At 41.1% G+C, this 15,511-nt stretch overlaps 1 protein-coding gene across 8 annotated transcripts in view; it reads right to left on the reverse strand.

Annotated features, from left to right (window-relative positions):
* The window catches only part of WNK2 (WNK lysine deficient protein kinase 2), a 106,530-nt gene that overhangs the window by 51,474 nt on the left and 39,545 nt on the right, over positions 1-15,511 (reverse strand). For all 8 annotated transcript variants that reach the window (XM_048957154.1, XM_048957155.1, XM_048957151.1 and 5 more), the window contains exons 5-8: positions 13,870-14,027; positions 4,072-4,160; positions 3,221-3,440; positions 575-863 (exon numbers count right to left, since the gene is read on the reverse strand). In XM_048957154.1, coding sequence (XP_048813111.1) covers positions 575-863; positions 3,221-3,440; positions 4,072-4,160; positions 13,870-14,027 — 756 coding nt within the window. The remainder of the gene's footprint in view (positions 1-574; positions 864-3,220; positions 3,441-4,071; positions 4,161-13,869; positions 14,028-15,511) is intronic.

Genomic DNA, 15,511 nt, shown 5'->3' on the forward strand with positions numbered 1-15,511 from the left:
GCCCACAAGGTCTGATATTGTCAAACTAGTCCAAGTTTTTTCCCATAGAAAAGGGAAATCCTGAGTTACACCACGTAACATCCAGAGAGCCTTTTTTCTCTGCTCTGGGTCACTGCACAGACTCACAAAACCACCATATAAGCCATCAAGAGTAACATGCAAACGCAAGCAGCTTCAACATCTTCAGCAAGATCTGGCTTTGGATAAACACCCCCACATTGCAAACACCACTTGAAAAGGCAAACAACGAACACCACCAGCCACTGCAACCACCTTGGTGCCAGTTCAAGTTCTGCAATTGTTTCACACAAACTCAGTAGCAATCCCACCAACTGCTCCATTTGAAAACATATTTGTCTTTTCTGCATTTATTGCTACTGAAGGAGTTATCTTTAAACAGTGCTTTTTCTTGAAACCATTTCTTTCAAGCCTTCTGCACTTGCCGGATTCACTTGATGCCTCTGAGCTAACACGCAAAACCTGCATGGCGTCCAGCTGCTGAGCTCACATACTTGTTAATTTTCATACTGGGACATTCATTATCATGCGTACACAAAGCAAACCTGAGACTTACATGCAACGGATGTGATGCTGGTGGGCAGGTTTTGCTGGAAGGGATGCTGGTCCGCCTCGGGTTCCTCTGACTCGGACAGGATGTGATGGCCCGTGTGGGAAAGGTATGCGACTTGAACCTGTTGTGGAGGCGGCGCCTTCGACTTCTCCAAGCACTCAGAATCTCGGCGTTCCTCTGACTGTATTCTAGGCCAAATTCTCTCTCTTCTCCACAGTATCAATGCTACTCTGTCACGTATTGACTTGGCAACTATCTTGAGATCGTTTTCATGAAAAAATCCAGAGTCAATCTACAGAAGAGGCACAAACTTAGCAAGACCATGTGTGCACAGCGGTGCACTAGCAGAAGCGCACACGGGTTTTACTTGAATCACTTCCTAATAGAAAGCATTACTTTGAAGAAAAACCCAACATACTCATTGCTCACAAGAACAGGAATTCAGGAGCTTGATGGGTTGTTATTTATTCATTTATTGCAAGGGGAGTTTTCGCTTTTTGGGGGAATTAAAACTTCTTTCCCTAGTGCTTTTAAGAACAAGTAATTTTAATAAGACTTGACTACCTATCTGATTAATTTATTAGCCAGTTAATCTCCGATGATGAGAAGAGAATAAGCTTAACTGCAGTTGGTTTGTTTGGTTTTGTTTTGTTTTGTTACAACTAACAAAACAGTCAAAAGAAAAAAGCATCTTTGAAAAATGGTATTTCGACAACGCAATTGGAGTAAACCTCATTACCTCTAATCAGAATTTATTGCCTTAACCTTTCCAGCATACAGAGTTTCCCAAATTGGTGTGCTTGATAACACTGCAAGTCAATATGTTAACAGAATTTAGACTCAAATTAACTTCTAACACAAAGTCAGTATTGACTTACTTTCATAAAAGATTTTGGCTAAACTCAACTCAGACTGCTCACATTTGACTGAAAAGGGGAGCAAGATTTCTCAGAATTCAACTCCTCAGAAGATAACATGGAAAATTTGTTTTTATGCTCTTTGCATGAAATTCCTAGTCAGACTCCTACTCTTTGTTAGCCTACTAATGAGCTGCCAGAGAATTGCACGTTAAAATCTGCATCTCCTGAAAGATGCATATTCGTCAAATTTATCTACGTGAAGAAAGTCCAGAAGTTCTCATTTTGCTCTTGCCCAAAGACTACAGTTTTACAGCTTATATCTTTTTTACGTGTAAAATCAAATAGGTACAAAGGAGCTTAAAATACACTTTTACAAATGGTTGTGGTCTTTTCCACTGCCAATGTGCTCAGACTTTACTGATGCTCCTGAACAGAGGATCTGCAAACTAATGGGTGTGAGTTACTGTATCAATGGACCAAACAGGTCCAGAGAGCCTTGCACGGCATTAACTAAGGGAAACAGTGGACTTTTCTTGTCAAAGCTTAACAGGAAGGAACTAAAAACCTGGCATATCAGCAAGTTTCTACACAACTCCTATTCTGACATCACTACTTAGGGAATGATCACCATTTAATTAAGACATACTATTTCATCACACAACTGACTGTGAAACATGTTCCAAACAGGTTCCAAACCCAGCAGCATGTTTCAAGTTTTTTTGCCTACACCATTTGGACAAGCTGGAATATCTGTCTACTAAAAACCTATCAATAATGATAAATAATTCCTTGCACTCAAGAGATCTGCATTTTTCACTACCATAGCACACAAAGCAACACGAACTGATGAAAATACATAAATTTGGTGTTTTGCTCTTCATTTGGACTAGCAAAAAATATCTATGATTGCTTGTCCCTCTAACAGACTCAAGTTTGAAAGCAATTAATTAATTTGGGTATCACAGTAGTTAGATATCTTGGAAGCATACTTATACTATAAGAATTATTTCCCATGAAAAACAAAATATCACAAGCAGGGTAAACTACAGAAGTTCAGAACTCCAAATACTTCCATAGATATTTAAATACAGATGTAAAATACAACAGTAAGCAACTGTAGTAAAGCAACTTTTAAATGAAGTTCTGTAACTTCATTTGGAAAATGAATATTGGAAAATATATTGGACCTACTGCAAACAAGTGACAGGATGACAGAGGAGCTTGATTTTCTCATTATTTTTGGGATACATGAGATGATGACTCCAAGAATGGTAAGGTGACGTTAGCAAAGTGACTGCTTCCTAAGCAGTAGGAGTGTTGATGACAACATCAATAAACAGGATCCTTTGGGATTTAGGATATAATAATAGGAACACGTGCAAGCACAAGAAAATGCAGACCCTTGCCTAAGAGCTTACTTGCTCTTTGCATTCATGACATTAAAAAACCTAAACTGCATTAGATATATTTCAATAGATTTCAGACAAATGTAAAGAGATCAACAGCTAAGATAAACTAGCAAATTAATTTTCAAAATATAGAGTAAAGAGACTTCTTTGATCCTTGAGTGACTTGCTGTTTTGAAACAGCACTTCATGTATCTGATTCCACATCCTTTTTCAGTTTTCCTAGTTCACCTTTTTTGTTCTAGCATTCAATCTCAAGATCAATGCAAACTGCTTAATCTAGAGCGGTTTAAACTGAAGTTACTTTACCAGACTTGCTCCTGCTGTCCTTTGAGATTTATGCACTAATTATACATATATTTGCCAGGAGAAGTTTATTTTACCATTTCTTGTGCAACATCATCAGGAGTTTCCTTCTCCAGATCAAAAGTAAACTCAATGGCTCCATTATCTTTGGGTTTTCCTTTCAGTTTCTTAGGATCTTCTACCCAGAGTCTTAAGGCAATAGAGGATTTCCTACCATGGTCTTCTTCTGCAAGTTCCACCCTTACCCCAGTATCTTCAGCAAAAAAGGCATGGCTTAATAAGTCTTTAATTTCATATCTGCAATGGATATAAAGAACAGTCAAACACTGCAAGTCTTAAGGACATTCTGAGAAACTTGTGACAATAAATTGCTATTAGAGGCAAAAATTTACAGTTTTCTTCATGCTTATCCATAACTAACTTGTATTCTTAGCAGAAAGAGGCAATATTTCTAGAGTTGCTGAGGATTGCTGTGTTTGCTATTTAACAAAGCTTCTACAATATTCATACATCTTAAACATACTCAGAAATGCAGATTACAGCCTCGCTTCATGTTCCTTGAGTATCTGAGCTTAATGAGTTCTAAAACAAGGTTCCCTCTAGACAGTCACCTGAAGTTCCCAGGAACTACATTTCTGAAAGTCAAGATATACACAAGCAGACCAGGAGAGACCAGCATAGAAGAGTAGTTTCTAAAATCAAAGCTGAAAACAAGTCCACAACTTTGCTTTTTTACATAATTCTTTCAACTTGAGAGAAACACAGCAATTGAATTTATTCTATTATCTTCACATTATACAGCAGGAACATAACCATTTGTATTTCCATTCCACTCAGAGGAGACCCAGAATCTAGATTAGGAACCCACACAGTTCCAAAGTCTCTGCATATACATTAATTGAACAAGACTTGACTATGTGATACAAACCTTTCTTCCTTATTTTTGCAAATGCACTCCCCAATTATCTCCTTAATTTCAGGATCTGTAACTTTCTCAAAGCTTGCTGGCTTTATACCCTAAAACAATAGAGGAAAACAATTCAGTTTGAAAAAATATATATATACATTCTATCTCTTAAGTAAGGATGCTTTTATATACTATGTAGTCAAGTCAGCTACTTTGAAGAAGATAGTTTTAATTTAGTACCACTGCATTTTTAGCACATTGGCTTGTACGTTACTCAGTCTTACATCACACACATGTCCTTTTTCTTTACAAACAACTGCAGACCTTACTTTTGCATCCTGTGGACTCTGAGGTCATTACTCAAGAAACAGACTTAATACTCAAACAACTAAAAAATTAAAGAAGAGTAATTGCATTTTTCTTCAGATAAGCAGTTTCAAGAATGAGTTGAAAATACCTTCAAAGACCCATGCAGAAATCCAGATTTCTGTTTCCCATAAACCTCTTGTTTTTCTACATCCCCCAGTACTCTCAATCGCTCCTTTTCCCCCCCTCAAAACAATCTGAAACAAAGCAGGTTAGAGGGAGAGCATGCCCAACAGCCCTATGTTGCTCTTGCATTTCCTAAGTATGTTGTCTGAATCTTACTGGAAACAAATGGAAGGACAGGCATAACCTATGAAGAAACTAAGTTGCATTTCCATCAAAAGCTAATTTCTTCTTTCCTGGGAATATGGCTCACTTCTAGATTTGGAAGTGTTAGCCTATGAGCGCGTCGTTTCAAGGAAAAAAACCAACTGTTTTGTCACAGAAGAAAGCTTACAGAAGCAGAACTACATTCCCCATGTAGGGAGATTTGGCTCTATGTAGCTGTAAGAGGAACAATTTATATTTCTTTCAGGTTAAGTGGGGCTGTTTTAAGAAGACAGAGAGGATTAGAAGAAACACATCTACTTGCAGGGTAGTCAAAGGTCACTTTTCTCTACTCTCTAATATTTCAGGACAAATACCTTCACTCAGCAAGATCCTCCTCAGGGTATTGAGCCTCTGAATTACAAAAACACACATCTTACCAACATAAAGAGAGACTGCAGGAGAAGCAGCGTGCAAGTACTCAAACTAAATAGCAGCTTATATATCATGTCATCTCTGCACATACAATCAAAATGTACTGTAAAAATAATTAGCAAGGAGACCTGGGAAGTTAATGGACACGTCTAGCTGCGCATTTTCAAAGCTCAGGCTGATGTTTCCTGATGTGAGGTTGTGGACAGGGAAGAAGGGAGGCTCACTTCAGAAAACAGCAGCCACCCCTCTGTGCTCCTGCCCAGGCAGAGGAACTACCAGACACTCACCTTCGGTAACATGCAACTCACCTCCATTCCCTTCAGCAGAAGTAGTCATTTACTGTGAATACTTGTCATCTCCACATTCAGTTACAGAGAGTAACAGTGTTAACACTAAAAGTTATCCTTTTTATTTCTGATGTTCAGCTTAAATTGGAAGCAAAAACTCATATTTGAAAATCTCATATACATCTACTAAATCAAGGTATGTATGGACAATAGTTCAGACATGAATTTTGAACTAGGTTTTGCAGTTAGACCCTATTACTTAAGGACTATTACTTGCAGTGAAGTCAGTAAGCAGGGAAAAAAAAACCAACAAGGAAACATGATTTCCTTTATCTTAATAAAGACAAAATCCAATTAGGCACATGACTGAATGGGATTCAGACATTGAACTCCATTCAAACCCTTTTAAAGTTTCACCCTGAAAGGACAGTAGCTGTGATTGTACAGCAGCAGGCAAAGAGGCCTGAAGCCCTGAGAAGGGCTCACCTATCCCTGTCTTTATTTAAAAGGATCAGCCCTTACTGAATTTGGTCTTGAAGAAATGTCATGGATGAATTTTGGTGAGGGCTGGTATTTCCCTGGGTATTTCTGAATATTCGAACATCAGATTTTACTTTTACCTCTGTATTGGCATTCTGTTGCCACTTCAGCCTTAGATTTGAGTTTAAAATCAGTTCATCTTAACTTCAGGTCAATCTTTACCTTTACACCTTAAGGTTCAGAAGAGTAAAATATGTAATTCATGAATTTGGAAAACCTCACAGAACAGCTGCAGGCTCTGCTTCCTGCTTCTGCTGAGGCACAGAGGTGCTGCCATAAGAAACTATCCTGAGAAGACTGACTGACCAGCTAAAAGGAAGCACTGGATTAAGCAAACTCAAATCTTGCTTACAAGATGAGGCTTCAGTTTTTTGTATGTATGTAAACTGCACCAAAATGAGAGCCTTGTTGACTAAAGCCCAGACTTGCCTAAAACAAGAGTGCACCACAGTGCACCAAGATTGTTTCCCAAAAGAGCTCCAGTGTCTGAATTAGAAATGGAAGAAAACAGAACCACCAAAAGAACAGGTAAAGCTCTAGGAGGTGATCTTCTCAGAGGGGGAGGACGTTAAAGCAATCTTTGCAAAGGACAAATCTCAACATATTTTCAGACGCTCCAGTTTGCTACAGGAAACCACCTATTTCTTATGTTAATGACACTTATCAGGAAGAATGGATAATAACCATTATAACGTACTAGAGCTTCATGTTTACTGAAAGATATCCCCCCAAATGTACAAAGGTATCAATTTAACTGCAGGAAAAGAAAAAAAGAAAGCATTATAACTAAGAGGCAGAGACAGCTTCCACCACAGCACCTGAGGAGCTTTCAACCCTCTGGAGAAACACACTGCTCCTAGATGTGTGCTCACAGGAGCCTGCCAATTGCTTTTTAAAATGGAAGTGTGCCTCATGGGTGTTTTGGCACAACTTGAGCTTATGAGAGGCAGGAACAGTATAAGGCAGGTCACTGTATATTTCTTGGCTTAATTGTCCAGAATCCACAAACATCCCTCCATTTAAGTGGTCTGATGAACTCCGACACAGCTAGGACGGAGCAGGGCAGGATGTGTTGGGCAGCTAGGAATTAGGTTTGTCTCAAAACGTACTTTTGACAGACCTGTGATGACTGACCCTGATTTTTTTACCTTACAAATCCCTTTCCTTCCTACAAATACCATTAAACTTTGCACTTATTTTGAATCTGCTGAGCACCTAAGCTACAAAAAAATGATTAAAACAAACGAGGACATAAGATGCACAGTGAAGTACTGCACAAAACTGCTTTTCCAAGGCGTTTTCTCAATGCCCATATGTTACAGGATGCTTTAGCTCCTTACTCTTCATTAAAATCTCCAAGGCCATCTCATTGTAATGCTGAAAATCCTCCCTGCAGCACTGTGCCCTAACGCTTACAAGCCTCCCAACAACGGAGGGGGTTGGTGTGAAACACAGGTTTCTAGTTGAAATCAAAGGATCCATCTCATTCATTTATTCAAAAGCCATCTGTCTCCCCTGAGCATTCCCAAGGAAACATGGCACCAAAATTCAAAATATACTAGCTAAGAAAACTGCACAACTGTCTCAAACAGAAGTAAACTCAACATCCATACTTCTGAAATGGAGGGCTAATTAACTGACATAAGATGGATATGGAGAATTTCATACAAGTTGTTTAAATACAAAAAAGAAATAAAACATACCAAGTCTAAGGATAATCTAAGCAGATTAATTGCAGATCTAAGAAAGTATCTGGAATACACAATTCAGTGATGTTCATAACACTGTCTGATAGGAATTTACCTCATGTGTATAAGCAATATGTAACCTACAAATGCAGAGAAAACATTTGATACATTTAAAAAGGAAACAATATGAACATTTAACAAGCTAGACAGAACACTATAGGCATTTGGGTTGTTTTCAAGGGTGAGTTTATGTAGCTTAACCCAACAAGGTAGCCACGACCCCCTAGCAAACACAATTGGCCCACAGTGAATTCTGCAGGGCATCAGTAAAAAAACATTGGTCTGGAGCCTCATGGGAAGGTCACAGGCTCTGATGTTTCATCACTAAATATGCCCATTGTCTACATATAAATCTCTTGGCAGAATGATTAAACACACAAAAAAAATAATCTGACTAAGAAAAACCATCAAGTTATGCATGAAAAATGAGATTATGGCATCAGAATGAAGGTCACTGCAAAAATGCTGACCAGGAAATCTCTTCAAAATTAACTGTAGTAAACGTGGCCTTGACCTGTTGCTTGAAAAACACGTTACATATGTCCTCCTACCACACGTAACTGAAATCAGCCAACGAAAGTTTTGCATTTATTATCTCTTGCCTCATTTACTTTGTTGGGTGCAGCGCTGCAGGAAGACCTAATGAGTACAAGATCTTTAACTGCAATTCCCGCTTCTCATCGCAGACTCAAACAAATTTTAGTTCCACTGGCTGTTATTTAGGATGTGACAAAAAACATAAGAAATCATCAGGAGAGGACCAGAAGAAGGAGATAATTTAAGCATGTTCGTTTACACAGCAGATCTCTGGCTGTATGGGTGGAGGGAATGGCTGTAACAACCACACCTGCTTGAGCACAGCAACAAGCCCCTCTGTACGCTTGGGAATCAGCTTGGAAGCGATTGTCGCATCACCCTGGACTATTATATACTTTCAGTTGCACATGTACAAATAAGAGGGGAAAATTAAAGCAGCGATTGAACTATGAATCTACAGGCAGGGAGCATAAAAGGTGAGCAAAGTAAGAAGTATAATGATCTTTCAATATAAATACTTGTAATGCTTAATATCTTACAATAGTAATGTTTACAAAAGGTATCTGTTCCCTGTATGAATATGGGTTACCAACGCATGTGACTTTATAAAAGCTATGACTTCAGATGTCCCTTGCAACCTATTAGCGTACACAGATTTGATGCAGCGTTAGGATGCGGAGTGCAAGTGGTTGCAAATCCAAGCTGATGCACTGAGTGTGGGATGCGGAGGGAGTGTGTGTCCCAGTGCAATCCAAGTCAGGTTGGAACAGGCAGAAGAACAAAGGAGTTACTGCACTTTTGTTGCAAGCAATCACCTGCATGATTCTACTATCAGCAAGCAATGCCATCAGCACCACTGGTGGTTGCCATTGAGATAGGCTGGTTTAGCAATAGGGATCAGTATGTTAGAGAGTTTTCTTCCTGGATGTCGGATGACACCACTGTGACACTCAGCCCAAGGCAGGAACAGAGTTATTGTATTTTATATTCTAGAAAGAAAAGCATCAAGAAACAAACGTAAAAAATGTTTACTGTTCAGTCTCGGTTTAACAGAAAGAATAACGTTTACATTCCTGGTGCAAAGAAATTCAATCAAAAACAAAGTACATCTCCCGCTGAGGGGTTGTAATACACGCAGCATTCTGAAGCACTCCACTGCTGATCCTGCCCACGTGAGAATCTCAGCAACCCCTTCTGCCTTAGTGAGAAGCTCAAACTTTGGGTAATCCTGGGAATAAAACTGTGTAATTCAGCCTCTCAATTTTCATTTATGCTCTCCTTCTATATCAATGCCAGTAATGGGTACAGCACGACAATGGCTACCCCATGAGCAGTGCTTGTACAATACTCCCTTCAGGTGGTCCCCAGCCCAGCAGAGTGGGCAGAGCCAACTGCTGTGTGACAGCTCAGGCCACAGGCACAGCATGCTCCCCACACCCAGGTTTCTGCATCTGAGCACAGAGGCAGTGTCCCCCAGGCCCAGCAGTGAGCTGTGGCTGACTCACATGGCTCCAAGCGGGGTCCCTGTCTGCCGCCAGCTCTTCTGCAGGCACAGCTTCTGGCAGAAGCTGCTGAGCCCCCAGGAGCTGCTCCCTCTGGGACCAAGGACCTTCTGTGGGGCTCTGCTGCTCCTCTCGCACCCTTGCCTCAGAGGTCCTCCCCCTGCTCCTCCTCCATATCTGACAGTCCATGCAGCTCATGGCATGTGACAGGGCATTTTCCTCTCCACAGGGAGAGGTTAACTCTTTCCTTGTAATGGCAGCAATGTCATTTTGTCCACCAAAGGAATCCTGAGGCCTCTGCTCCAGTTGCTCTTGCTTGAGCTCAGCAGAAAAGAGCAGTACCAGTGCCTGCACCCAATGCGTGCTGCTTTGTCCTATTAGTCAGATCTAAAACACCTCTCTTATGAGCAAAGTGACCTTTTAAAACTTATCCACAACAAACATTTTCTCTCTCTCTTAAGTTGCAAGAATAAGACCACTCTTACAAAGTTATAACTTACATACAGCTCTGCTGTGTAAAGGCTATTGCCACAGAAAATGAGTTGGCTCAGACTTTCGTCAGAGTTTAAAAATGACTACTTAGGTCTGCAAATTGAAATGTAGTATCTAGTTAGGAATCCTCTGATTAATACTTACTCTTTACCATCTTGGATATTGTTTTGATAAATGAGGCTTATGAAGCCTTAATCAGCAATATTCCAGATGGCTAAGAGTTGTACACAAAGGTTTTCTAAGAATGTGGAACAACAGAAGACACCTATATTGTTTGTGGCTCTAATTCTTTATGTCCATGCACAGGTGAGCTTACCATGAGCCAACTGCTAACAAATTTGGCATGCTGCTCACGTAAACCTCTGCCCACTGCAGCAGGTAACACACCAAACTCTCCTCAGAAAAACCATCACTAGATTGATCAGTCCAAAAGTGCACCCACTGCTACATTCAGGAGATGAGGCCCCCATGACCTAAAGCCAGAATACTGTTCTACCGTCATCACATGAAGCACCAAAGCATAGGGAGATCTTTCCTCAGATATACACAAAGATGGCATTTAGAGCAGATACTAAAGGACCACATACCTAAATTAAGCCAACAAGCCATGGTGCCAACAAAACAAACTTTTCAGCAAGGATTCAGGCAAGTGACTGCACCAAACATCAGCTGTACTCCACTTCTTTGAAAATATGTAGCACTCATTTCCAGCCAGCTCATACTGCAGAGCAGCGGGGCTTGCAGTCAGCAAACCTGATGACCCATCTTTTCCTCATTCCCTTCCCTACAGGGGTGGACCAGCCATTAGTGCAGGAGCTAGCAATGAAGTTAACTGCACTGCAGAACAGCTTCTGATGTCTTTTTCACTTCCCTCTCTGAGTAGCAGTGGGTTGAAATCAGCACTCTAAGAAGAATTAAAGTAGCCAAAATCAGGGCCGCAGTCCATTGGGAAAGATTCAGCTTTGCCAAGATACAAATGTCAGCTTGCAACAATTTACATAGAAATGAGATAAAGCTGTTTCACTCTTCAGATGCATCTTTCTGCTTTCAGCACATCGTGACATCTCTTTCATTTCCAGCAGGGACACCCTCCTGTTTCTTGTGATAGTGACTTAAACTTTTAAACAGACTCCTGAATCATTTGCATCCTCCCTCTCCCATCAGGGTTAGTAATATCACAGCTGGTTAGCACAGCAATCCACAACAAGAGCACCAGATTTGTTCTTGATTAACATCTTCATCAGTGACCTGGATGAAGGGACAGAACGCACCCTCGGGAAGTTTGCTGGCAACACAAAGCTGAGAGGAGTGGCTGACACACCAGAAGGCTGTGCTGCCACTCAGCAAGACCTGGATAGGCTGAGAGCTGAGCAGAGGAAACTTGTGAGGTTCATCAAAGGCAAATGCAGGGTCCTGTACCTGGGGAGGAACAACCACATGCATAGTACAGATTAGGGGCTGACCTACTGGACAGGAGTGCTGCAGAGAAAGACCTTACGTTCCAATGGACAGCAATCTGCCCTTGTATCCAAGAAGGCCAGTGGTATCCTGGGGTGCATTAAAAAGACCGTGGCCAGCAGGTCGAGGAAGGTGATCCTCCCCATCTACTTTGCCCTGGTGAGGCCCAATCTGAAGTACTGCGTCCAGTTCTGGGCTGCTCAGTTCAAGAAAGACAGGGAACTGCTGAGAGTATCCAGTGGAGGGCATCTCCCATATGAGGAAAGGCTGAGAAATCTGGGGCTGTTCAGCCTGCATAAGAGAAGGCTGAGAGGGATCTTATCACAGTGCTTATAAGTATCTACAAGGCAGGAGCCAAGTGCACTGGATCAAGCTCAGTTTGGTGGTGCCCAGCAATAGGACAAGGAACAATGGGCACAAACTGGAACACAGGAAGTCCCATCTGAACATGAGGAAAAACTTCTTTTCTTCAAGAGTAATGAAGCACTGGAACAGGCTACATGGAGAGGCTGTGCAGGCTCCTTCTCCAGAGATATTAAAAACCCATCTGGAAGCTTTCCTGTACAGCCTGCTGTAGGGAATCTGCTTTAGCAGAGGGGTTGGACTACATGATCTCCAGAGGTCCATCCAATCCTTACAATTCTGTGACCTCTTGGCAGACTGGTTCTCAGTGATATTAGCACAAAATATACCTAAGAACATTAAAATGCACATCATCTGGCACATGCAAATGTATGGGTATTGATGAAAGCATCTCTATAACCTGTGCAAGAGACTATCATTCACTAAGTCAGAAACTGCAATCTTGAGCTCAAGCAATTTTAGCCAACCACAGTACTTTATCAGACTTTATCTGTACTAGCATGATCCACTAAACTAAATGGAGAAGGCAAGTGGAATCAAATGCATTTCAAAATTGACCAGTTTTTATTTTTCATTTGTGAAGATTTTTGCTCTCTGCAAGCAGTGGAAATAGAGAAACACTAATTTAGGACCGTGCTTCTGGCTGAGATGGATTCACTCACTACGTCCACCATACTTTAAGTCTAACCAATCCTTCTACCTTATAGATGAAAAATATTATAACCACCTGAACTGTAGCTATTTTTGCAAATTGTAGCCTAGCCTACTTCAGAGAACTGTTCTTCACATCCTGAGTGTGCAGTCTGCATCTTTTGGTGATGGGAATGCACAAGGGTCAAGGCACATAGCTCATTGCGTCCTTTTGTAGAAACTGGATGGAAAGAAGTACCTGGAAAAGCCTTTGACAAACCAGACTGTTTAGCATAACCTAAGGGGCAGAAACTCCCATATTCTTGTTTTTACTTATCCAAGCAGAGCAGAAGATAACCACCACTGCCAAAGCATTTGGCAAGTCCCTTTTCTCTGCAGTCAGTGATTCCTCCACTGATTTTCAAGCTGACAGCATCTTCCAAACTCAGATTTTTCAGGCATTCACAGTGCAGCTCATGCAGACAAATATATTTGTCACATGGAGGCGAGGGTGCTGGGAAGGATACTTTTTTTTTCAGGATAGAAATCATTTTAGATTGGCTTCTTCTATGCCCCGATTTCACCTGCAAATGCAGCAAACCCATTTCCATGGTTCCAGTCTGGGAATTAACAGAGCTTGCAGAACAGATAAGCTCAGACATAAAGCTCCTCTGGCTCGTTCCCAAACTAAACATTGCCATATTTTCCCCTTTATATTTTCAGATAATTTATTACACATACAAGGTGCAAGAATGGCTGGAAATCTGAATCAAACATCCTACACCACATAAATATTTAGTCTCCGATCTAAAGGTTAGGGCTTTGTTGGCTTGGTGGGAAACTTGATCAATTCTGACAACCCCTCTACAGGAAACAAGACAACAGCAAAGGTTCTTCCCTGCTCATTTTCCCCAAGTCTTGCACACCTTCGGCTGAGTGAGACAAAATGGGCAAAGATTACTGAAAATACCACATGCAACTGCAGTGCAGGCAAACACAATTCAACACACAACTGCAAGCTCTTTGAAAAAGCCTGCAGCAGTTTCTGCATCTCAGAACTAAGACACCTCCATTTCTACAACAAACTGCACACATTGGACAGCAATGACATCTCACACTGAACTACGCTTTTAAACTTTCTGATCAGCAAATTCCAAATTACAGACGTAACTGAAATTAAGGAAGTTTACTCACACAGGTTACTTTCCGGTAAATTTGAGCAGCATTCTGGCATTCTGAGTAGGGGTATTCTGAGGTAGCCATTTCCAACATGCACATTCCAAACGCATAGACATCAACAGATTCATCGTAGTGTTCCTCATACATTTCTGGGGCCATAAATTCTGGTGTACCTACACAAAAAAGATGGTAAATTATTCATGAAGTCTGAAAGGTTTCCATCACAGTCTTGTTCTGCCTACAGAAATGTGTCCATTGCAAATGTGCAAAGGGGGCATGCGAGATTATTTCAAAACAGGGAAGTAACTAGAATAAGCTCAAGCATCCTCCAGGGAAGAAACCTAAAGTCTACACACACTCATAGATCTCACTGGTAGTACACACAGAGGGGGAAAACATACTGAAGTTTCAAAAGAGAATACCGAAATGAGATATGGCATGGTGTCTGAATACACTGAAAGCTACAAAATGGTTTCCTCCTCTGGATGAAGAGAGGGACATGCATAGAGGTCTGTGGTGGTGAAAAGGACCAAAGAAACAAGAAGCTTCGGTCTTGTTTTTGTCAATGCAAATTTGCATTTCTTCCTCCAGGGAGATGCGCAGCAACCACCGAGCTGATGAGACAGCACTTTGAAAGCCAGTGGTATCAGAAATTCATCTAGGAAGTCATGCACAAAGCATTAAACATGATTCTACCTCTGCTTCAATAGTACAGATCAGTGAGACTACTTGCAGAATAAGGTCCTACTCCAAAAGGGATTAGGGTGTCAGGAGATCAATAAAACTGGATAAATGAAAGGAAACATTGTACTTACTGCTTCATAACGGGAAGTTGAAGCGTTATGACAAGTACAATGCCTGCAAAAGTTCTCTTATATGGAAAAACGTGAATGAATGCAAAATGTTTCATCAACAACCTCAGAGTAACTCCTACGCTTCACACAGACTCAAGAGCAGCTCAGCCTTTGTCAAAAAAAAATCTCTGCCCCAAAAAGGTGTGGTCTGGCAGAGCAAAATTAACACTTAGGTAATTCATTCCAGGAACTTTATCTCCTAAAGTAGTGCATGCTTGGGAGTCAAGAGCGATTTTTGTTTTCACGTACAGAAAAGATGAAGGAAGGAGATTAACACAGTTGTTTTCTTCGGGAGAGACAGTTCCAGTGAGCAGTAGGCTGCCAAAAGGAAGGTGAGCAATCCCAGACCCATAACCTGGCCTTCAGCACAGCGGGATCTGCCTCAGCACCCACATCCCCTCCCCAGAGCCCTCCGCCAGCTGACATGCACTGGCAGCTCTGCTTTTTGGCAAGGACATCTCTACCATTGGCACAACTGTAATTAAACAACAGACATCAGGAGAAACACTTCTCAAATTTATATACGATTGGTGACCTGATTTAAGTTGTTGGTTGTTTTTTTTCCTAATGGTAGCATAAACTACGTCTCTCAAAATTAGGGTTTGTCTCTGAAACTGCTTTTGCATGCATCACAAAGTAGGTTTGGCCTAACTCACTAAACAAGCCTCAGTTCTGGCACTGCTGTAACATTCACAGAACTCTGCATCACTCTCTCCTTTTGTTGATGCTCCTTTCACCTTAAGGACATTCCTTCCTTCAGCCTTCATAAATCAGCTGGATCCCTGTCGTGAGAGCATAGCAGC

Source organism: Lagopus muta, chromosome 11 (assembly GCF_023343835.1).
Source record: "Lagopus muta isolate bLagMut1 chromosome 11, bLagMut1 primary, whole genome shotgun sequence".
NCBI lineage: Eukaryota > Metazoa > Chordata > Aves > Galliformes > Phasianidae > Lagopus > Lagopus muta.